At 43.4% G+C, this 24747-nt stretch overlaps 1 protein-coding gene across 3 annotated transcripts in view; it reads right to left on the reverse strand.

The window, feature by feature from the left end:
* Positions 1-24747, reverse strand: part of LOC148527370 (cyclic AMP-dependent transcription factor ATF-7-like) — a 123770-nt gene that overhangs the window by 55899 nt on the left and 43124 nt on the right. For all 3 annotated transcript variants that reach the window (XM_088469184.1, XM_088469183.1, XM_088469182.1), the window contains exon 2: positions 4928-4983. In XM_088469184.1, coding sequence (XP_088325310.1) covers positions 4928-4983 — 56 coding nt within the window. The remainder of the gene's footprint in view (positions 1-4927; positions 4984-24747) is intronic.

Below are 24747 nucleotides of genomic sequence, written 5' to 3' on the forward strand. Positions count from 1 at the left end.
TTCCACTGTGTGGGTGGAAGCTGAAAAAGTTCCTGTAATCAGGGATCAATAATGAGTGTGGATGACAGACCAGATCCCATGCAGTGGATGGGACAAGTTGGATATATTTGGAGACAAGGAGATGTTTGTTGGTGTAGTCTTGTTGATGGCCATGTATGTTAGTAGAAGTGTTTGTAGGGACCGACAGAGCAGTGCAGCAGATGTAATAATTATTTTTAATGGAAAATCAATCTAGCCGCTAAATTCAAATGAGGGTGATAGTCTGGTTAGGGGACTATTGCAATAGTCAATACAGAAGATAATTAACTCATGAATAAGTTTTTGCAGTCCTGCATTTCTTCGATAAATGTTACAGGATTTGGATACAGAAAGAATGTGCGTAGCAATGGACAACACCCAGACAGTGACACTGAGGGGTACAGTTTGTTGTTGTTTTTCAACAGAAATAGAAATGTCAGGTAGTTATGGCCGTAGGGATTATTATTAGTTCTGTTTTCGAAAGATTGAGTTTGAGGTAACGAGACAACATCCAAGATGAAATGACCAACAAGGACGGTGTGAGATCCGGAGAGTATAGGTATATTTTGGTATCATCTGCCTACATATGATACTAAAATTCAAAGGCGCTTGTTAGTGTAAGAGAAGTGCTATAGATAGTGAAAAGCAAAGAACCAAAAACTGAGCCTTCTAGTTCCCTAACTGGTAACGGAAGCGGTAGATCAACAGAAACAAACACACTAAAGCTGGGTACACATTAAACGACTTGCAAACGATGCGATATCGTCAACGAGTTCCCTTGAACTCCCCGGAACACCAGGACTAACGATATAGTTCATACACACTGTGCAATCTAACCAATGACCAAACAATATATTGTGTGTCGTTAACTATTTACAAATTGTTAACGATATATCGTTTGCTGCCCCAAACACCTGACTACCATCTTAAAAATATCCTCAAAATGTAAATAAGGGGCTGTACTACTGACACAGATGCATGCACAGATCAGTGAGATGTGTAAAAAGTATGTTTGGAAAATTAAAAAAAAAAAAAAAAAAAAAAGTACGTAGGGTCCCCCCCTAAAAGCACAACCAGCCCCGGACTTTTCAGAGACAGTCCAGGTTGTGAAAATACAGGGGACAAAAGACGTAGGGGTGGGCTGGTAACCCGGGGCTATCCCCGGCACCCCTGGCCGGTGGGTGCCGGGGTGATTATGTATAGTGATGTGTAAAAAATAATTGTAAAAATATTGAGGACGTGGTTATTTTTAATATGTATTTTACAGGTGAACTGCATGTACCAACGAGCCCTTAATGCCCCGCATGCTGGTACTTGTGGTTCTCCAAGTACCAGCATTTGGGGGAGGCTTGGGGTACCTGTAGTTCTCCAGCAAAAGACAATATTTTGACATCTATTTTTTACACATCACTGTGCACAATCAACCCGGCACCCACTGACCAGGGGTGCTGGGGATAGCCCGGGCTATCAGCCCAGGCCTGGGGTGCCCTGGAGAGGGGGACCACTTTACTGGAGTGGTACCCACCTCCACAGGGAACCCCAGCCTGAGCTGACTAGCGGTCAGGTGTAATGCTTTGGCTAGAGGAGACTGAAAGGGTTCCCCTGGCTGTGACATTACACCCCCGCTAGAAAAAGTCCGGTGCTGGTTATGGAAAATACAAGGGAACCCTACTCATTTTGTCCCCTTTATTTCCATAACCAGGACCGGCTTGCTGAGCCCAGTGCTGGTTGTGCAAAATACAGGGGACACCTACATCTTTTTTCCCATGTATTTACACAACCAGGACTGGCTCTGAAAAGTCTGGGGCTGGTTGTGTTTTTTAGGGGGGGCGTGTCATTTTTTTTTCTTTAACTTGACAAGCATTTTTTTTTTTTTTAATTTAACACAGATGCATGCATGGATCTCACTGATCTGTGTATGCATCTGTGTGAAGGGAAATGCCTACCATCGTTCGGGACGGAATGACATATCATTTGTCGTTTGCTAGTGTGTACACACTGAACAATATGCTGCGAATCGTTAACGAGATTAACAGATCTTCATGCATGTACAAAAGATCTGAAGATACCACCAACGACAGTCATGATAGTGTACACACTGGACGATATGAGCGATTTGTCGTTTCGATGCGTCGGAATCGGCCAAATCGCTCACAATATCGTCTAGTGTATAAGGGCCTTAAGAGCAATCTGATAAGCGGGATGAGAACCAGGAAAGAAAAGCCTCCTGAATACCTAGGGAATGTAGCATTTGTATGAGAGAGGTGCACAGTGTCAGATGCAGCAGAATGATACAGTATAATTAGAAGTAAACATATATGAGCCAAACACTATTATCAAGATTCTATTATATGGAATGTTTCTGAAAACAACCTGGAGTAGGGCAACAAAACTATTCCTTTCATGAAATGAAATATGCTTGCAAGGTCTAGTATCTGTGTCCATATTATATGCAGTTTTCGTGACTCACTATCCACTTGATTAGTTGAGTATATTTTACGGGGGGTGTTAATTTGTATATAATAAAAGTCCAGGGAAGAGGATATTTACTATTATCTATCCATCTATAGAGTTCCCCTGGAATTAGCACACTCCCTATGTAGATAGCCAGTGCTGCCTTTCATTCTGCACATCACAGTTCCCAGAGTGACTCTCACAACCCTACAGACTTCAGCTGGCAACACGGATTATTTTTGTAAATCAAGACAAATTCCACTGTTACTCCTGTGAGACTATGCACAAGGAGATTACTGATGCAACAAAAAGAAATGACATCTGCTTGTAATGTGTGTAATTAAGGCTCCTTTACAGTAAGCTAAAACTAAAAAATCTACAATCACAAGTGTGAAAATGTGCCAGTCAGCCTCACTTAGCCATTTGGTGGACTGACCAATAATCAGAAGAACGCAGCTTACTAATATAAGGAACAAGTGGCATCATAGAAGTGTGGGGCACAAAAAAGTGCAATAATCTAAAAATGTTCTTTAAAAGGGTGATTGTTGCAATTACTATTCAATTTTACATCATATTCTATTCCAGAAGCTTATTTCAGTATGTAAAAATGTACTTTTTATTCCTTAGTGAAGGAAGCCTATTGTAATGATGAGCAAATCTGCAGCAAAAGCTTCCATGAGGTGAATTTCTCAGCCATACAGGAGATACAATGTGAGCTCTGATTTGCTCCCGCTCGGTGCACTGCACTATGGCATACATGTCATTCTGCTGTGTGCTTTCTATACAACTGGAAGCCCAAATTCTACACCAAATTCTATCAGCCAAATGCGCAACAATTTGCGGGAAAGTTTTGAAAACTTTGCTTCTCCTCCTGTATTCTATAAAAGTGACTATTTATTGCGGAGTTAGTTCAAACCATTCCAACTTCTCACTCATTAACTTAAGATGAAGTGCAAGTGACAAAAATATTGAGATCTATTGTTGCATAAAATTAATTAACCAAATTGGTCCATTGTAGGCACGAGGTAGGCACGTTTTAAAGGGAAAGATAACAGCCTTGATGCTATGCATCATGGGGCTGATTTTGACTTGCACACAATGCTGATGTACATGGAGCAGATTAACCTTTGCTACTGCAATTGCGTGAAAATCCTTAACAGTTGCGAATGTGATACAAGGTATTAGCAATGAGCCGGGCGGTGACTATTCAGAAGCACCACAATGGTCAGTCTTATGGGCGTGTTATGGGAGTGTTGTGGGCATGTCTCTGAACTGGCTGCATACACAGATGCTTAATCGCTCACATACGAGACCATACTCAGATAGAAAATCTGCACCTGACATAGGGTTGGTGCGCCCCAAGCGGTATTACACAGCCAATAGACACTCCATGTGGGCATTCCAGTCCTTACACAGTCAGACGCAGGCTTGGACACTGAGGGAAGGGCTGATAGTAGCAATAGCAGCATGAGACTCAGAACCAGCAACCATGTGTGATTACATTTTACATTACAACACGCGTTTCTATAATAAAAGGCTCCACTTTTGTGATAGAAGTCACACACTATTACCAACATTTTCCTACATCGATTTTCAGATTACATTTAGTTTTTAGTTACAATATTTCAAGTTACAATACTCAACTTTATTACCTATGTTGTAAGCAAGAATGAAAGACGACGTGAATGCATCTGGTATGGGTAGGCCTGGGATGTGGGTAGGTTTGAGAATACTAACTTGTAGTAGTAATAGGGAATGTAGCTGTTATGGGTTGGTGGGCAATTCACTAAATTACAATGCGTGGACAGAAGAAGAACGTGACAGGCACAGGTCAACAAGTAGAACTATACAATTCAGTACAAAATACTACTTTAGTATGTCCGACAGACCGATTAATTAGTGGTCGGACGCTGCAATACACTGTACAATTTTCTGGACAATCCATTGATAGCCAGACAATCGGCCAGATAACTGTATAGTGTATGCCCAGCTTAACCATGAGACCTGTGATACTGGTGGGTGGGAGAATCTCACAGTATTGCAGCCCCTGTACTTTAATACTTGTGGGGGAGGGGGAAAAAGGTTTCAGTAAAACAAAGAAAGTTTTCTGACATTCCTATTGCATTGAATTTAGAACAAACCTACATATACAGAAAAAAGTGCCTGAAGGGATTTGAAATACAACTAAGATCACAAGGCTAACACAAGGCTAGGATCTTCTGCTTGCACCGCTGAGAACATCATAAGGCGCACATCTTCTGAAATGCTGGTACTGTAGCATGGATGTATGTCCTGCAACACCGTATACTATAGCTGAGGTAACAAACCATGTCATGGACATCACTGTTCCCAATTTCCAGTAAAAGTCAATTGCATAATACATTATGACAAAATGAATGTCAGTTTACGGGGTGCTGTTGCATCTTATAAGAGAAAGGTTCCAATAATCTCTCACCTGTCCGCAGCCTAGGGCGCCGCACACAAAAGGACGATCGTCTCCCATTGCTTCCTCTGTAGAAATAAACAGAAAAGAAATGAGTTATAAACTACCATATTAGTTACCATCAGGTTTATATTATTACCACCAATAATATATATATTTATACCCATAAAATACCTTTTTCTGTGTTGAACAATAATTCACAGATGGAAGCATTACACAGATCCCCACAGAACAAATCAATATAAACACAAATGTTTGTTGCTGGAAAGAAAATATGGAAACCCAGTGTGTACGGTGCTTATTCAGACTCCGGCTCTCCGACTATCTGATTTCACAAGTGGGTGGTTTTGACCGTCTCCCAGGCTGAGTTCCAAGTTCTACCAGTGATAAGCAAAGCAGTAGTGCAAATCTCTGCCCAGTCAACCTTGTGCTGTGTTAGACAGGTGCAAAAGTTGAAACCATTCACCGGTCTCAAGGAAATCACAGAGCTTTTCATCACCCTCACAGTTGCTTAAAAACTGCATGTAAGCAGCACAAGTCCATTTACTTACCCTTCCTTATTACCAGATCCCATTTCATATGCACTTCATTCACTCATCTCAATCTACTTTAATTGTCACTACAGTAACTCATATACTGCTGTAACAGTAATTTTCCTGTTGGTACTCTAGGAAACTCATATAATTACTTAAAACGACTGGTGTCCTTGACATACCCTTTAATACAGCTATTTGCACAGACATAAGTCAGGAATTATACATCTGCAGTAATTAAGTGGAAGGCACATTCAGCTATGTGCAATGCAAAACAAATTCGGATATATAGAGCAAAGGCCATGCATACAATCTTTTTCCTCTTAGGGTGGGTACACACTTGCACGATATCGGCACGATTTGGGCAAATCGTAACGACAATGTTGTGCAGTGTGTATGCCCGACTGCGTGCTCCCGCAGGTCAAATGCGATATCGTGTGATTGGCTATGCTGCGCGGTCAATCACACGATATAGCATGCAAGGCTGTACATATTAATGAAGGATGGAACAGTGATAATTCTATCCTTCATTAAGGGGTCTATTTACTAAGCTTTGTTAGGAGATAAAGTGAACGGAGATAAGGTACTAGCCAATCAGCTCCTAACTGCCATGTCACAGGCAGTGTTTGAAAAATGACAGTTAGGAGCTGTTTGGTTGGTACCTTATGTCCGTTCACTTTATCTTCTAACAAAGCTTAGTAAATAGACACCTAAACCTTTTAAGTGTGTACCGGCAATAACCTTTGGAGCACAACTGTCGGTCGTACAAGTCTGTAGCCGGACTTTTGAGTACCACATCTAATGACACGATTTGTGCCAACAGGCGCCACTAAGATTTCTGACAGCCCACTTCCCTGGTGGACGGCATAAGGAAGGTTGGTCTTCTCTCCTGGGAGTCTCACTGACATTCTGGGAAAGGAAGCATATATGATTTAAACACATTTAAATAATATATATATGTGTGATCGTATCGTCTTTAGCGCAATACTGGAATAGGCGGTGAACAAGGAGGATGAGATAGAGTATATAAATAGATTAGGAGAGTAGAAGAAATGAGCAGAGTGAAAGGAAAAGGAAAATTCCAAGTTTCTACAGTGCAATGGCTTATGTTGGGCATACACCATACATAGGGGCGATCCGCCCGATATCCGTGGATCGCCCCGATAATTGTAGTGTGTTTGCGGGCGACCGAGGGTTAAATATCGATCGGTCATGCCGGATCGTCCAGCATGCCTGCCCGATGCGATATTCTGAAAGTAAATGTCGGCCGCATCGGGCACTGTATGCCCAGCAGCGGCCGGAACAGAGAAATGTCTCCTCCCCCGGGGCGGAGCACAGATATCGGTGCCAATACACTGTGAGACACCTCACAGTGTATGCCAGTGATATCTGCAGGGTGTCAGGCTGCCAGGTAAAATGTCTGACAGACATTTTATCTGGCAGTGTATGCTCAACTTAATGGTGCATACAAACGGTCAGACTTTTCTTCAGATCTGACATATCTGACATGTTTGTATGATGAACAATGCGCGTTCCTGATGGTCAGATATCGATATCTGACATCTGATGTGTTTGCAGTCAGTTTTCAACGATTTCAGTCGTTCGTAGTTCAAATCGTTCATCTGACACATCTGACCGTGTGTATGCTCTATAAGACTCACTACTTCCGTGTAAATCTATTTGTATTTATTTCTAAAATATAGCAAATAAACAAGTACAAAAATATTTATACAAAAAAGTCATAATAAACACAATCTGGATAAAAGAACAATATTTAAGCAGATATTTTTCAAAATATTACAACTTCAGTGGTATAACTAATATTCTGAAAGTTTAATAGGCAGTGATTTGTACTACAGTAATAAACTGCAATGTAAATGCCACGGGATATACAAATTCATAAAGTACGCCTTATTAGCGCTTTTGTTTGCAATCCAAATAGGTAAAAAAATATCTGCTTCCATACATTTTATTCACATAGCATTTACTATGTTGTCATACAATTTTTATATTCAAATATTTGCAGTGGTGTAACTAGAGTATTTAGTGCCCAGGGCAAGATGAAAAACAGAGCCCCCCCAATGTGAGTGCACTGAAAAAGTGGGCTTGGTCACAAAAATGGGGCCGGTCAACATGACACACCACCGCTTCTCGAAACTCAGGGAACATTCCTTTCCATTCCATATGCACCTTAATGCCCCCAGTAGTAGTGCCCCTTCTGCAATGACCACTATAGTAGTGCCCCTCATGAAATGACCACTATAGTAGTGCCCCTTATGCAATGTCCCCAGTAGCAGTGCCCCTTAGGCAATGCCCCTTGTAGTAGTGCCCCTTAGGCAGTGCCCCTTACGCAATGGCCCCTGTTGTAGTGCCCATTATGCAGTGCCCCCATTAATGCCCCTTAAGCAGTACCCAATATATAGTGCCCCCAGTAGTACCCAATATACAGTGCCCACAGTAGTGGCCAATATATAGTGCCCCTTCTACAGTGCCCCCAGTAGTGCCCAATATACAGTGCCCCCCAGTAGTGCCCAATATACAGTGCCCCTAGTAGTACCCCTTATGCAGTGCCCCCAGTAGTGCCCAATATACGGTGCCCAGTAGTACCCTTTATGCAGTGCCCCCAGTAGTGCCCAATATACAGTGCCCCAAGCAGTAGTGCCTTTTACACATAAGACACACACAACACATAATTATGTTTACTTACCAGAATCCCCACTCCTGCTCCCTTCCCGCTCGGCACTGTGGGAGAGACGTCATGACATCTCTTCCTTCCCCCAGTGTGGGAACCGTAAGACGGAGCTTATGGGTGAGCTCCAGCCCGGCTCTGGCCCTGAGTGCAGCAGCCAATATTGCCGATACTGGGACCCCCGCTATATCCGTCACTTACGAGATCGTGCTCGGTACACACCCAGCATTACACTTTACAATGTTGATATAAGTGAAGTGGGGAGGGAGATTGAAATAACTGAATAAAGGTGCTATACATATTGCAGACCACATACCCACAGCAATGTTCATATCGGCCCCCCCTTTCCCCATACACACATCACTTGTCACACCCCCTGCGTTGACACACAATAGGCCCTTCAGAAATTTCAGCTCCAGGCCCATGTGGACCTTAATCTGCACTGCAGGTGCTCCACGATCATGTCTGTGTGTGTGACATCCCTCCTCATTACAAAGGGTAACAATACTCTTCATAGTGACTGTAGGAGGAGGTGCTCAGTGATCATGTCTGTGTATGACATTCCTCCTCATTACAAAGGGTAGCAGTACTCCTCATAGTGACTGTAGGAACATATGCTCCATAGTCATATCTGTGTGTATGGCATTCCCCTGGTTAGTGGTGCACCTCATAGTGACTGTGACTATAGAAGGAGATGCTCAGTGATCATGTCTGTGTGTGTATGACATTCCTCCTCATTATCCGGGTTAGTGGTACACCTCAGTGACTGTAGGAGGAGGTACTCAGTGATACTGTGTGTGTGTGTGTGTGTGTGTGTGTGTGTGATTCCCCTGGTTAGTGGTACACCTCATAGTGACTGTAGGAGGAGGTGCTCAGTGATATTGTGTGTGTGTGTGATTCCCCGGGTTAGTGGTACACCTCATAGTGACTGTAGGAGGAGGTGCTCAGTGATAGTGTGTTTGTGTGTGTGTGTGTGTGTGTGTGTGTGTGTGTGAGAGATTCCCCGGGTTAGTGGTACACCTCATAATGACTATAGGAGGAGGTGCTCAGTGATCATGTCTGTGTGTGTATGACATTCCTCCTCATTACCCGGGTTAAGGTGTGTACACACTACACGATATGCTCCCTGAGCGATATCGTGTAGTGTGTCCCCGGCAGACTGTGCTCAATGTCGTTCATGACATTGAGCACAGCCGCTGAACGATATCATTAACGATATCGTTCAGCACCGGGCTCTCTCCCCCATTCCCCAACATGCAGCAACCTGACGAGGTCGTCAAATTGTGCTGCATGTTCAGGCGATGGACAATGTCGGAAACGACCAGCGGGAGTGTGCATCGCTGGTCGTTTCCAACATAAAAGTGCACGATTTGTGCACGATTACTGAGCGATTGCACGATTACGATGTCGTAATCGTGCAGTCGCTCAGTAATATCGCTTAGTGTGTACCCACCATTAGTGGTACACCTCATAATGACTATAGGAGGAGGTGCTCAGTGATCGTGTCTGTGTGTGTATGACATCCTCCTCATTACCCGGGTTAGTGGTACACCTCATAGTGACTGACTATAGGAGGAGGTGCTCAGTGATCGTGTCTGTGTGCGTATGACATTCCTCCTCATTACCCGGGTTAGTGGTACACCTCATAGTGACTGACTATAGGAGGAGGTGCTCAGTGATTGTGTCTGTGTGTGTATGACATTCCCCGGGTTAGTGGTACACCTCATAGTGACTATAGGAGGAGGTGCTCAGTGATCGTGTCTGTGTGTGTATGACATTCCTCATCATTACCCGGATTAGTGGTACACCTCATAGTGACTGACTATAGGAGGAGGTGCTCAGTGATCGTGTCTGTGTCTGTCTGTCGGACATGACCCGGGTTAGTGGTACACCTCATAATGACTATAGGAGGAGGTGCTCAGTGGTCGTGTCTGTGTGTGTATGACATCCTCCTCATTACCCGGGTTAGTGGTACACCTCATAACGACTATAGGAGGAGGTGCTCAGTGATCGTGTCTGTGTGTGTATGACATTCCTCATCATTACCCGGGTTAGTGGTACACCTCATAACGACTATAGGAGGAGGTGCTCAGTGATTGTGTCTGTATGACATTCCCCGGGTGTACACCTCATAGTGACTGTAGGAGGAGATGCTCAGTGGTCGTGTCTGTGTGTGTGTATGACATTCCTCCTCATTACCCGGGTTAGTGGTACACCTCATAGTGACTGTAGGAGGAGATGCTCAGTGGTCGTGTCTGTGTGTGTATGACATTCCTCATCATTACCCGGATTAGTGGTACACCTCATAGTGACTGTAGGAGGAGATGCTCAGTGGTCGTGTCTGTGTGTGTATGACATTCCTCATCATTACCCGGATTAGTGGTACACCTCATAGTGACTGACTATAGGAGGAGGTGCTCAGTGATTGTGTCTGTGTGTGTATGACATTCCCCGGGTTAGTGGTACACCTCATAGTGACAGTAGAAGGAGGTGCGTAGTGAACATGTCTCTGTGAGTGGCATTTCTCATTACCCTGTGCAGCAGCAGACCTCAGTGACTGTAGGAGGAGATGCTCAGTGATCCATTCTGTGTGTACAACATTATAATAGAATAACAGAAGCGTATTTCTTTCCTTTTTGGTTACCATGTGAAATGCGCAAGTTATATACACTTTAGGAGACTACTCTCCGTGGCTGGTATTACTGCTCTAGGCCATTGCTAGGCTGTGACTATGCCCAATGTTCAGTGAGGACATCACAGCCACAAGCAACACCGCGCCCAGCATGCTGTGTTGCAGATGCTTGTATATGAAGTATAACTTACATTTGGGAGAGGGGGTGGATTATGACGATGCAAAGTGTGTGTGGGAATGGGGGGGGGGGGGGGTCTTGGGCTGGGTGAACAGCAGTAAAGAAATTTGGCCCAGTATTAAAATAATTGGTCTGTCATTGGATGGTGGCTGACTGCTACTTTACATTGTGTGTGTGTGTGTGTGTCTGTGTGTACACACAGAGGGCCTGATTCAGAGATGGACAGTGATGCAAGGACAACTGCATTCTCTCATGGTTCACAGTAAATACAATTACAAATGCCTTCCAAAGCACAGCCGAGCATAAAGTCACCCACTGTCGACTCGTATCTGTACAACGTCGTGCTACAGCATAAACATCGGTACCATCGACACGCATCGGGCAGCCATGTTGCATATGCAGCAGGTCTGACCAGCTGCAAATACTGCAGCTCTCCTGACACGCAGAGAGCTCTCATTACGCACATGAGTTTGCAATGGCTAATTTATGCACATCCATGTAACGGCGTTTAAATGGTCACGGCTGCGTTCTTCTAACGGCCCTCCGTTACCAACCCCAAACGCTCGCCACGTCACTCACTTTGCGAGTGGCTCATCTGTGCGAACGTAGTCGCAAAACAATCGCTGCACATGGGCAGTGCTGCATTTGCAGCTTTAGCAAGGAATCGCTTGTTCTGCTTAAATATCGGTATAGCGTCCGTCTCTGAATCAGGCCCAGAGTTGTGTAACTCAATTTGTGTCTTTGTGGGTAAATGATGTCACTACACATGGGAAATGGTGATGGGTGTTTACCTGGGTGATGTGTTTGGTATGTAAGGTAGGATTGTGCTGTATTGTATCATCTCTGATGAAAGCTTTTCAATAAACTGAATCGTTGGAAGGGAGGGTGGTCATGATTTTGAACAGTGTACTACAAGTGTCAGAGTACCACTACATAATATCTCCTTAAGAGTACTTTGTTGCCAAGCTGCTACATTGTTTCATATTTTTGTAAAAATTAATTATTTCTATTAATTCAAAAGGTGTGTGGACAGCCAAAAGTTGACCAGGAACATCGCCAATTTTGTCTTACACCCCACAGATGTGGGCAAGAAAATTGATGATGTCGAGCTAGCTATATATGCAGTAATGTGCGCCTTTGTACATTGCGACTCTACATCGTGCATAACTGAACTGGTCCCATAATACATCATATTCACAATGCACCATGCATTTGTATTATTAATGTTTGAATATACAGTATATAGCTGACTTTATAGACAAAAAACAGCTAACATTAGATCTGCTGCTTTTAATAGCAGGGTTAAATACCGCTTGTATAACAAGCTTCACTCCTCAACCATTTCCTGGGAAAGGCCTTTGGACAGTGTATGTATTCCAAACTCATAAGCTTTGCATGTGTATTTTTTTATTATTATTATTTGTAAATGAAGCATGAAGGGAAAAAACTATTCCTCCCTCCAGCAGCCCAGCCTGGGCCCTCTTCCAAGTCAGCAGCACTAGGCATAGTGGTTCCCTCGGAGAGCTGCGGTGATCGGAGTCTATGAAAACCAGCATCGTCAACAAAGGGCCCAAGGCATAAGGGCCCTCATTCAGAGCCACTCGCTAGCGGCAGTACGCTCGTTCCGAGCGATGTTCGCACATCTGCGCATGCGTACGGTTTTTAGTACGCATGCGCGAACCAGTCAGTGCGGCCGAAAATCGTTGGTACGCAATATAGCGAGGGCCTGCTATTTTGAGTGACAGAATGAGGCATATGTGGGTGGTAACAGGGGAAGGTGCTTGAAAACGGGGAGTGGAGATCCGAACGCAGGCGTGCTTAAAGGTCAAAACGGGCGTTTTAAGGGAGTGCATAATTAATACAGCAGCGTCATTGACCACGTCACTTGTTTTTTTTTAACTCAGAACTGCTCGCAAAATAGCGGTTGAAAACACCAACCACAAGAATAGCGAGCAGTTCATACGCTGTACGATGTACTAGATTAATCTAATAAATAGCGGACATGACGTATGGTGCGTGCGGCCAGGGGGCGTTTTTATCAAAAAAACGAGCGTATGTTTTGCTCGCTCGTTCAGACTTAGAGGTGGAAACAGACTGCAATTTGCGAACGGATCATTTGAATAGCCACCCCTTGTTTTTGAACGAACGACCACAAATAGCGAACGGCTCTGAATCAGGCCCAAGGTTTTCCAGCTTTTATTTATTTTAATTGCTTAAATAAATAATTAAATATTTGATGGTGTAGCCTGCAGAGCATGACTTATGGGGCCCATACATCAGGCAGCTTTCGGGGGAATTTCCCCGTTCTGTCATGCCTGGGTCGGGGAATCTGGGAAATCCAACATGTTGAACAATCTCAAAATTGCTAACTCCGACCCCAAAATTATCACAAATCAGCGAGGTGGGGATTGTTAACATACAGTATTTTTCCGAGCTCCTCGACAAATCACCTATCATCATAGTGATCGGCAGATTGGAGCGGCATGCTGGTGAATCAGCCCGTAGATGTACAGTATGACCCGCATAAGACAACAGTTAAGATTTTAGAGGAGAATTCCAATATTGGCAGTTTATAAAAGAAGTGTAAACACACTTTAAGTCATATACTGATTTCCAACACAACATTACTTAAAAGTGATGTATATTCTCTACTGTACCAAATGCTAGTTAACATGCAACTCACCCTTTGTACACTGTTTATATCAGAGACAAAAAGCACAAATGCTAAAGCAGGGAAAGTCACTTATGTCACTATCTTGCTACTGGGTCATCCCCAAGAAGAAGGATGCTCACTTTAAATACTGCCTGCCCACAACGCAGGCTACAACTGGAATTACAGTAAGGGTGGTGTTCTAAAGAGGACAGCCTTTTATATCAGGGGTATTCCAAATGTGGCTTTCCAGCTGCTGTGGAACCATGCATCCCAGCATACCCTGCCACATCTCTAGCCTGACTAAATAGCAAATTTGTGGTATGGCATGCTGGGATGTGTAGTTCCACAGCAGCTGGAGGGCAGCAAGTTGAATACTGCTGCTTTAGATTGTTTATTTAATATATATTATTGTTTATACTGCACACAATGTAAGTACTAAAATACAGCTTTAAATAGCTTTTTTTATTTAACAGAATCTGATAACTTAATTACTGTTTTGTTAAAGTTGCAATCACTTTATAATACAGATGAAATAAGAAGGTAATGCTGCATACACACGGTACGACAGCAACGATAAGATTGCGCGTGCTGCTCCCCACCTTTGGAACTCTCTCCCTCTCCCCATCAGACTCTCCACCTCTCTACAATCCTTCAAACGGGCTCTCAAGACCCACTACTTCATCAATGCTTTCCAGCTCTCATCCTAACTTGCTACTCCATGCTCTCTCCTCCCTATCTTCCCTATCTGTATCATGCCCGTCTGTCTGCCCCTCCCCTTGAGAATGTAAGCTCTTGCGAGCAGGGCCCTCTACCCTCTTGTGCTTCTCCTTACTTTATGTTCATCTGCTTCTTACTCACCACTAGGACACCTAACACTTGGTGCCTATGCTTTGTTGCTTAATTGGGTGTTATGGCCACCTATGTATCAATGTATATTATCCATGTCCTTGTCCTTCATTGTATTGTATTTTACTATAAGTTACTTTTTGGGTATGTACCTTGTAAGGCGCTGCGGAACACTTGTGGCTCCATATAAATAAACTATAATAATAATAATGATCAGATGATCGTTGTCTGATTGTTCTGCATGTGCTGGATCGAGCAACCAGCACATGCAGCAGACCCCCCCTCCCACTACTATAACAACCAGCGATCAACGATCGTGGGTTCCTATAGTAAACAGGCTAACCTGGTCGATATCGACCAGGTCTGTCTGCTTACACAGACGACGGTAGTTTGTCGTCAACGACCATACATGGACGCGCGTCGTCCATCGTATGGTCGTTAGCAGGGCCCAGAAACTGTCAGATTTTAACTATAACGATAGGATCGTTATCTTTGAAATCTGACATGTTATCATACCGTGTGAACGGACCATAAGATCTTGTTTTTATCTATGTCCATATTGGTATGTGCTAAGTATACGAGGGTCAATGCACCATGGATCAATGTGAAAGATAGGGAGAGACTCGCATAGCGTCACTAGACTGTGTGTATGTCGTATGGCATCTTCATACAGATCTTAGTATGTTTGCTGTGCGTGTTTCTGCACTGAAGCAGAACGTAAAATACGTGTTGGGACCAGGTTCTACTATATACTGTGATCTCTCATTAATAAAATATATGATGTAACTATTACGCACTGTCGAATAATTAATAAATATAATGCTTCAATAAGAGTCTTGAATTGTTAATTGGCTGCTAATAATAATTTACAAGTATTTTAATATTTTTACTTATATATTCATGAATTGCATAAGGAATTATAAGATGTTCTGGTATCATATTAAATAGTGCTAACCTCTCTTTCCGTATCAATTAATAGTTTTTGAATAATTGCATGCAATACATTAATTTGTAACTCGCTGACACATACTGTAAATTATTTACATTCTATTGACCAGGTAGAGGACAAAAAAAAGGAAATTCCTGGAAAAATGAGTGTAAGCAAGAATATAATGAGATAATTAAGCAAATAACATCCCAGCCAGGCAGAAATACACTACTGCCCCTATTGCCAGTAAGTATGGAGAACATGCCTGCAGGAGGTGACCTCAGTGACTCTGAGAGGTGTGATTGCTGAAGGGCTTCTGTCAGGAACTGCACTGACCAAGTTAGCCCAATTTATTGATGTTTCATAAGCAACAGTGTCTAAGGCGATGTCCGCATGGAACTCCGAGGGGAAAAACATCACCAGAAAAGGGCAACCATGGTCAGAAGCACATAATCAAGGATCTGTGCACTAGTTATACAGTAAGTGCAGAGCGAAAAAAATTAAATCTAGATTAATTACCTGCAAACTTAAACCAGTAGAGCAAGCAGCTAGTATCATTAAAATATATCTGATAAGGATACACAGTATCATGGCATTACCTCAGTGCATTACCGGGTTTTCACACTAGGCAATGCACATTACTGAGTTCAGTGGTGCAAAGGGCACAGGCAATGGACTAATAAGCAATGGAAGAAGGTGACAGTCAGATGAATCATCCTTCATTGTGTTTTTGATAAACAGACGAGTTTATTAGTAGTCTCGATGTAAAGAAAACTACAATCTTAGTGCTTGTTCCTGGTGGTTCTGACATTTTTGGATACAGTCATTCCTTTACAGAGCAATGCCAATGCTGCTCACTACATTACACTACAACACAGTGACCGTATACAGTATTTCCTGACGGGTTTTGTACAGGATGCCGGCGGTTAGAATACGGACAGCGGAATCCCGACAGTTAGAAAGCCGACTCAAGCAGGTAAGTGTCCTAACCCTAATCCCCCCCCCACCGTAGCCTAACCCCCCACCTAGAGCAGGGGTGGGGAACCTTTTTCTGCCAAGGGCCATTTTAATAATATATCCATATATATATATATATATATATATATATATATATAGAACTAACATGCCCACCTCCATGTGATGTCACATGGGGGAGGGGCCACAACCTCCGGTGATTACAGCAATGCCCGGAGCATCCTGAGGATGTTCCGGGGAGCTGTAAGGGCAGCGGTGTGACTGTCTGTAGCATCCGAAGGATGCTCCAGGTAGCACTGCTGCATAAATTCTGGCTGCAGGATGCCGTTCTAGGCACCCTGCTAGGCAGATGAGGCTAGCAGTAAAAAGCTGTGAGGGCCAGACCAAATGATACCGAGAGTCTTATACGGCCCCTGGGCAGGAGGTTCCCCATCCCTGACCTAGAGCCTAATCCAGACCCCTTCCCCTAACCGTTATACTTACCATCGGGATGCTGGCGTTCAGGATTCCAGCACCAGTATTCTAAGCAACACCATCCCGTTCCTGATAAAATGGGTGTAGCCAGGATAACAATGCCCCCATTCACAGAGCACATGTGGTTGCCCAATGGTTTGATGATCATGACACAAATGTTATTAATAGGTTATGGTCTTCTCAGTCACCAGATCGGAACCCAATCAGGCATTTATGGGATATTCTGGAACAATACCTGCGACAACACTTGATCACCATCAACCAGACATCAGTTACATTACTTAGGATAAAAAATGCTCCTCACTGCCATGGATGGGTGTATATCAGCGATTCCCAACCTCGGTCCTCAAGGCACACTAACAGTCCTGGTTTTAGTGATATCCATGCTTAAGCACAGATGGTTAAATCAAAACAACTGAGGTACTAATTAAGGCCCTGATTCAGAGACGCTCGTAAGCGGCCGCTCGTTCGTTCTGACCGATGTTCGCACATCTGTGTATGCGTACGGATTTTAATACGCATGAGCGAACCAGTCAGTGCGGCTGAAAATAGTTTGTTCGCTATATAGCGAATGCCTGCTATTTTGAGTGACAGAAAGAGGCGTATGTGGGTGGTAACAGGGGAAGGTGCTTGAAAACGGGGGAGTGGAGATCCGAACGCAGGCGTGCTTAAAGGTCAAAACGGGCGTTTTAAGGGAGTGCATAATTAATACAGCAGCGTCATTGACCACGTCACTTGTTTTTTTTTACTCAGATCTGCTCGCAAAATAGCGGTTGAAAAACCCAGCCACAAGAATAGCGAGCAGTTCATGCGCTGTTCGATGTACTCGATTAATCTAATAAATAGCGGACATGACGTATGGTGCGAGCGGCAAGGGGGCGTATTTTTCAAAATTACAACCGCAAGTTTTGCTTGCTCGCTCAGACTTAGAGGCGTGAACAGACCGCAATTAGCGAACGGTTCATTTGAATAGCCACCCCTTGTTTTAGAACGAACGAACGCAAATAGCGAGTGGCTCTGAATGAGGGCCTAAGTCACATGTGTTCAAGTATGGCTATACTTAAAACCTGGACTGTTAGTGTGCCTTGAGGACCGTGGTTGGGAAACCCTGGTGTATGTCACTCATAACAAGTGTCTGATTTTGTTTTATTAAAGTAAGACACATTGCTCATTCAGTGGTCTTCTGCATTCATTTGCTGGCTTTGTACGTTCAATCACTGGTCAATTCTGCACCTCTACTGTTTTTGTGTTGTGAATTTCTAACTATTACTTCAATCTTCAAACTAACAATTTATTTTAAAAGTAGTAATAGTAATGATGATGGTGCAGGTCTCTAAAGTGTTTTTATATTGTATCTTCTACATACAACATTCTCTAAAGAAAAGACTATTGCTTTAACCTTTCATTCACTGGAGTACTTTAGCTGGTACTCACATCATTCATATGTATTATATGCTGGGGTGCATCTTCCACATATGAACTGCAGCAGTCCCAATGGTGTATATATTGTAAAAAGAGGGCACCCACCAGACTTCATTTAGTGCCACCTCAGTTTCAATATTTGAAAACCTGGAACCTGGGTGCTAGGGTCACATGACAGCAAAATAAAGCTCTTTGGCCACCTAAGGTGATGTTGAACGCAACCATTTGGACATAATCATATAAAATAAATAGCTAAGCCTGTTCCAGCTTGTACGGCGGCCATAATTCCACCCCAGAGGTGACTGCACAGACCTCGCTAAAAAGGCACAAAGGTGACGCTTGCAGATTCCTACAGAGCTGAAGTGCTGGCACGAATGGCTCATTCTTTTTCACATTTCCTATTCTGAGGCTGCTGTTAAAACAACAGAGTCCCACCGGCCTGGCTTGCTGCCTGCCTGGGAGAGGCAAAGTAAACCGTGGAATGCAGGGGGGAGGAAAAAAAAATCCCACAGATTTCTGGGGGTGAGCTTGGCTTTCCTTGATTTAAAATTCTAGATTCTAGCACTTGCTAGAAAGTACAGAACTCCGCACACAGACCATTTTGCTTTGATTCTATAATGTTAATGAAACAATGACAAAGTTGGGATAACTGGAGCATACTATAAGATTGCTTGGAAACATAAAAAATACTAATGGTGTGGTATACTAAACATGGTAAAAATGTAAGTGCAGAACATTCCAATCCTAAAAACAAAATAATAATAATAAAAAAAAATGTACCCAATAAAAGGTGTTTTTTTTTTCTAAGTACAAACCACAACAAACATTTGATTGGTTGTCTAACTTGTGGGCTACATGACTGCAATTCTTACATTTCTCTTGAATTATGGGAGGGGAAAAAATTGATATCTCATTGATTGAAAGCTCCTCTCACGTGAACAATTTTCTAAAGCTGCACATACACAGCGATTTTTTACACGATATGCGTGACAAATCGTGTAAAATATGCCCAAATTGTGAGCTTCTACTCACAATCACGATGCGCGTCCCCGCTCGTCGTACCTAGCATCTTCAGATCTGCCGTGCTGTAGGGCAGATTTGCCAATCTGGGACACAATGCACTGGATGCATTATATATCTTAAGTCAGATTGGACATTTTTTACTCCAAATCGTGACCACGACTGCTGGGGAGCTGCCTGGGGAGAGTTCAGGGGAAATCGTACACATCGTGGGATTGAGAACACTTTGCTATGTGTGTGGCCAATTTAAGAATACCAACATATAACATTGCTGAAAAGAGGAAACTGTTTGGGTGTGGGGTTTGAGTGGGATAGGTGTATTTATGTGTAAAATCACAAAGAATCCTCAAACAGTACAAAAAGTTGTCTAAAGTATATTCTGGACATCCATAATGTGCTATGTATACAAACATACTTATTCCCCAATTCTTCATTTAGGTTATGCTGTAAAGCGTCCCTTTTCCTGTGCAGATGTTTAAAGACAATACAAATTGTTCATACATGTTCATTCAGTAAAAGACCATCAACCATTAAATGTTTTGCTAGAGGCCCTGGCTCCTGTACACAGTTTTCCTACAGTAATTCTGATGGCTACACAGGAAACACCAAGCTACACACATCATCAGAGCACTGCCCAAGTTAGCATATTAACATAAAAAAAAACAAAGTTTTGCTGCAACGAAACACATGTTGCACCCTCTGACCTCTAAGAGATACATGGTTACCCAGAGTATAAACCAATAAATGGTAAATTAAATGTCTTTTTTATTTTAAGCAGTTCTTACCTGCTATCAATGTGAATGTTTGTACGGCTCATAATATTCTTGATATTTTCTGCACTTCCACCCACATCTGCGGAGGAGAAACTTGTACGGCTGCTGCCCACTCAGTTATGCACGGCTTTGGCTAGACTGTGTGTGTGTGTGGGAGGGAGGGGAGAGACTTACTACTGCAGATCACACTCAGAGAAATGTGTTGCCTGTCCACACAGTTGAAATTGCATATAATGTTGGGCACAAATTGCATGTTTTTCTACTGCGCGTGTGCATCAAAAATTCTTTTAAAGGCTTTCATTTGAGTGTGTAAAATTAGCCCAATTCAACATGAGCCCCAGTACATTCTCGAATGGAGAAAGGCTTTAATAAGATTGCTGTTTATATGTGTATAGAAATACAGTAGTGGACGGTGGAAGAGACCCTACAAGTTTATCTTATCTTGGTGTGTATTAGTTGTGTTTTTGGAGCTTGTGCTAACATACACTGGATTAATGCTTAAAATCTTTTACGGTATAAGCAGTGATCACAAACTATGCGCTACAGCACGTTTTTACGCGGTGCAGGAAGTTGAGGACCCGGTTTTTAAAAATGATTGGGTCCCACAGGACCCGCTGTGGGCTGAGCCGCAGCAGCCAATCGCCAGTGGCAACGTTTTCCCAACAAGTCAACGGCGTCTGGGTATATAAGGTGTGCGTTAGGCCATCTGCACACATATCACTCGTTGCGGTCATCGGTAAAAGGGGCGATATATCAGAGTTGCAAAAAGGGATGATTGTTGGCTTATGGGCCAAGGGTGTCAGTATTTCTGAAACAGCGCAGTTTGTGAACTGTTCTCGTGCTGCTGTGGTGAAGGTGTATCGTAACTGGACAAATGGCACCATTGCGAATAACAAACGTGAAAACTGCGGAGCACCACCATTGATGTGTGAGGTGAACGTCGGCTACGAAGGTGCGTGAGGGATGACAAACACGCTATAGTGGAGCAGCTCATCGTCAAAATGAACCAAGAGCCATCAGACCTGTGTCTAAAACGACAGTTCAGCGAACCCTTCTGCGTATGGGGCACCAAAGCAAATGGATGGTCACTGCACCTATGCTAACAAAAGTGCATCAGACGAAGAGGCTTCAATTTCATGCCTGTATCAGAATTGGACCTCCGCTGATTGGCGAAGGGTTGCCTTCTCTGATGAGTCATGTTTTCTGCTTCATCAAATGGATGGACGTTGCCATGTCAGGCAAGAAACATCGGAGAACAAACACCCTGCAACCATTGCTGTAAGAACACAAGCTGGTGGTGGCAGTGTTATGGTCTGGGGAATGTTGTCATGGCATTCTCTGGGCCCATTTATCCATGTGGAATGCACCCTCAACCAATTTGGTTATGAATCCATCCTTGCAGAGCATGTACACCCATACATGCTGATTGTCTTCCCTGAGGTAGATGGGATCTTCCAGCAAGACAATGCGACGTCACATGGCTAGAAATGTCCAACAGTGGTTGAAAGAGCAAGACCAAGACTTCCAAGTACTTCCCTGGCCCCCTAATTCCCCTGACTTGAACCCAATTGAGCATCTGTGGGACCACTTTGATCGTTGTGTTTGCTCTATGGGTACTCCACCACGCACCCTCCAGCAGCTGTGGGATGCACTGCAGCTCCTGATAGCTGTGCCAAACTACCAGCACCTTATTGAGTCATTCCCAGCCCGTCTAGCTGCTGTCTGTGCTGTCCGGTGGTCATAATAATGTGATTCGACTGTGTAGTACTGAAGGGGCGGTCTAACAAGTGACCATTTAACAACCTAACACCACCTTATCCTATAAAGGGCCTATAAGCAGCCGCCCATCCTCACGTTTTCCAAATGCCTCTACAAAGTCCTTCCCCGGGTGTACAAGCATGCGTCTGAATGTAAAAGGACTGAGACGACGACTTTGAGCATCTATAGACTCTGTAATACCGCTTAGTACATCTCTATAAGCCACCGTCAGGTGCACCATCAAAACTTGCACCAACCCTATGGTAGGTGCAGATTTTCCATCTCAGTATGACATCCAATGTAAGCGTTTAAGCGTCTGTGATCGCAACGGCTTCAGAGGCATGCCCGCAACACTAACCAGATGCATAGAGATTGTCCGTCTTATGGCAGTCACCTCCCAGGAATGCATACATTTTCCAAACACTTCTGTGTGTGAGCCTGAATTCACAACTGCGATTCTGTAATAACACAACCAGGAGGCAAACGCCGTAGAAATAAATCGCTCAAGTTCATCAACATCAGCATTGCATGCGGCTTAGAATCAGGCCCTAAGTGTACTACCGACCTCCCGCTAGATTACTATATGCTTACTTACCTTCATATCATCATACCTCTGTTGTCATTTACAATATTACATCACCATTTATTCTGTACTTTTATCTTTAATTCAAACATCAGCTTTTGAAGTAGTATATTATGGAATACATTATAAATTGCCCTGCTTAAATCTATGTAGGCTATACCCACTCTGACCTATACACACTAGTATTTAGCTTGAAGTAACAAGAGCAAAAATCTGTAAAACCGCATATCAAATGCAAGGGTATTTCGTATGCAGTTGACAAATGTGGTTTTACTTGCATTTGGGTAGTAGCTGGAGTTACATAGGCCTAGCAAATGTGTCACACAAGTGAAAAGAGCAGCCAGAATTCAGGGAAAATCACAGTGATGATGCAATATTCCCGACTGTCGCTAGCGTTGCAGCTAGGGTAATAGAGAACAATGCCTTCCATTAAGGAGCTACGTTTTATGCACTACACTAGTGTTAAAAAAATAAATAAAAAAAAATACAATAAAATGCACTAAACTGATGCATGCAGCTCAAAAAAAGTCCATTACATTTGTCTCAATGATCTCCCAGCAGTAATACACACTGTCTGGATATTGTAATTTGTTGTGGGGTTTTTGTGATTTTTTTTTTTTTGTACTGGAGCCATATCTGCAATCAACAGGAAATACATCAGTATGGAAAAATAAAAAGGATGTAGAATGCACAATAATATTGAATCATTTTATTAGCAACACTGGCCCTGTTTCAATAAGAGTAACAAGTGAGACAAGAACAGTGTAAACAATACAAGCGGTAACTGTACAGCTGTTGTGGTTACTATGTGTTGTTCAAGAGCATCTGGTCAGACACAGTTTTAAGTTTTGATGTACACAATAATGCCTAAACTGGCATAACTTGCCACAAGTGCCAGGTGTGACAGGACCAATATGCAATTTGTAAACCGTTTGAAAACATACTGGATGAGTTCAAGAATGACTGTAGAATGTTGGTGAGGTAGGAAGATCACCGTACTAACATGCAGATCACTATGAGTCACTGGAGTCTGCCTGACACTGGCTGTGTGTGTGGCCATTATTAAGCATAGAAGATTAGTTTGACTCACTTTGTAACTACATATTTTTACTTAATTCTTATCAGATGCATTTTTATTTCCCACTGAACACAGCTGTAATCAAAAGTAAACAGGGTATCTTATTTTAATTGTTTTACAGCAGCCCAGAAGTGAGAGCTCACAACAAACAAAGATAAGCGGTCATAACTAGCCAAAATAATGGTTTTTGATTCAAATAGATATGTAAAAATAAGAAAGCAATAGTTACTGTAATGTGTAGTAAGATTAGGGGATGTTGTGTCCTGGAGTAGACTGGTGCACTTCCAGTAGCACTCCAGTCCAGGGCCTTGGTACAAGAATCTGCAGCTAGTTTTATTTTGCAACACAGATAAATAAGGGCCTAGCCCAGAGGTTCCCAAACGTAGTCCTCAAGGTACCCTAACAGTCCAGGTTTTAAGAATATCCATGCTTGACCATGGGTGATTTAATTAGTATCTCAGTCAATTTGATTTAACTTCCTGTGATCAACCATAGATATCTCTAAAACCTGAACTGTTGGGGTGCCTTGAGGGCCGCGTTTGGGAACCTCTGGCCTAGCCTATGCGGCCCTAACTAAATGGGATGTAGTTAAAAGATCAATAGTAATGATGTCAGCAGTCATTATGTCGACAGATATGATGTTGACAAGCAACTGGTCGACACTGTCAGATTGTCGACAGATGAAATGTCGACATTGTCAGAATGTCGACATTAAGAGTTATGCTGCGGACGGGAAGGTTAAGGTTAGGCTGCTCCGAGGTGGGTTGCAGTGATCGCAAACACGCACTGTAGTGCGTATTTTACCCGGTATCGGGAACTCACTTTTTCAGAAAAGGTGGGTCCCTGGGGGGGAACGCCGCTGGTGGCAAATCCCTGGCTCCTCATTGATTGATTAATGGACCCAAGCCCAGCTGCAGGCAGTAAAAGGCAGAAAGAACTCTTTGGCACCTTTACTGTGATGCTGCGGCACTACAGGGACATACGGCTCCATGACCTAGCGTGACGACAACAGCCCTTGCACCCGGAGTGAAGACATCCTCAGGGTAAGTGTAAGCGGGTGGGGGCTTAGTGGTGACTGTTGTTCTGGGCCGGCTTAAGGCAGAGTGGCTGCACAAAAGTGCTATAGTGGGTGCTTCGCAGCGGTCACCGGGACCCGCACCCAGGGCCGCCAGGAGTGTTTTGGGGCCTGCTTATCATGTCTGCACCAGGGGAGGGGGTGTTGCCCAACGTATGCCCATACTCGCCGGCCCGGCAGCATGAAGTGACATTTGTGACAGTTAGCCTAGCAGA

This window comes from Taudactylus pleione, unplaced genomic scaffold, assembly GCF_031769625.1.
Source record: "Taudactylus pleione unplaced genomic scaffold, aTauple2 ptg000089l, whole genome shotgun sequence".
In the NCBI taxonomy this organism is placed as follows: domain Eukaryota; kingdom Metazoa; phylum Chordata; class Amphibia; order Anura; family Myobatrachidae; genus Taudactylus; species Taudactylus pleione.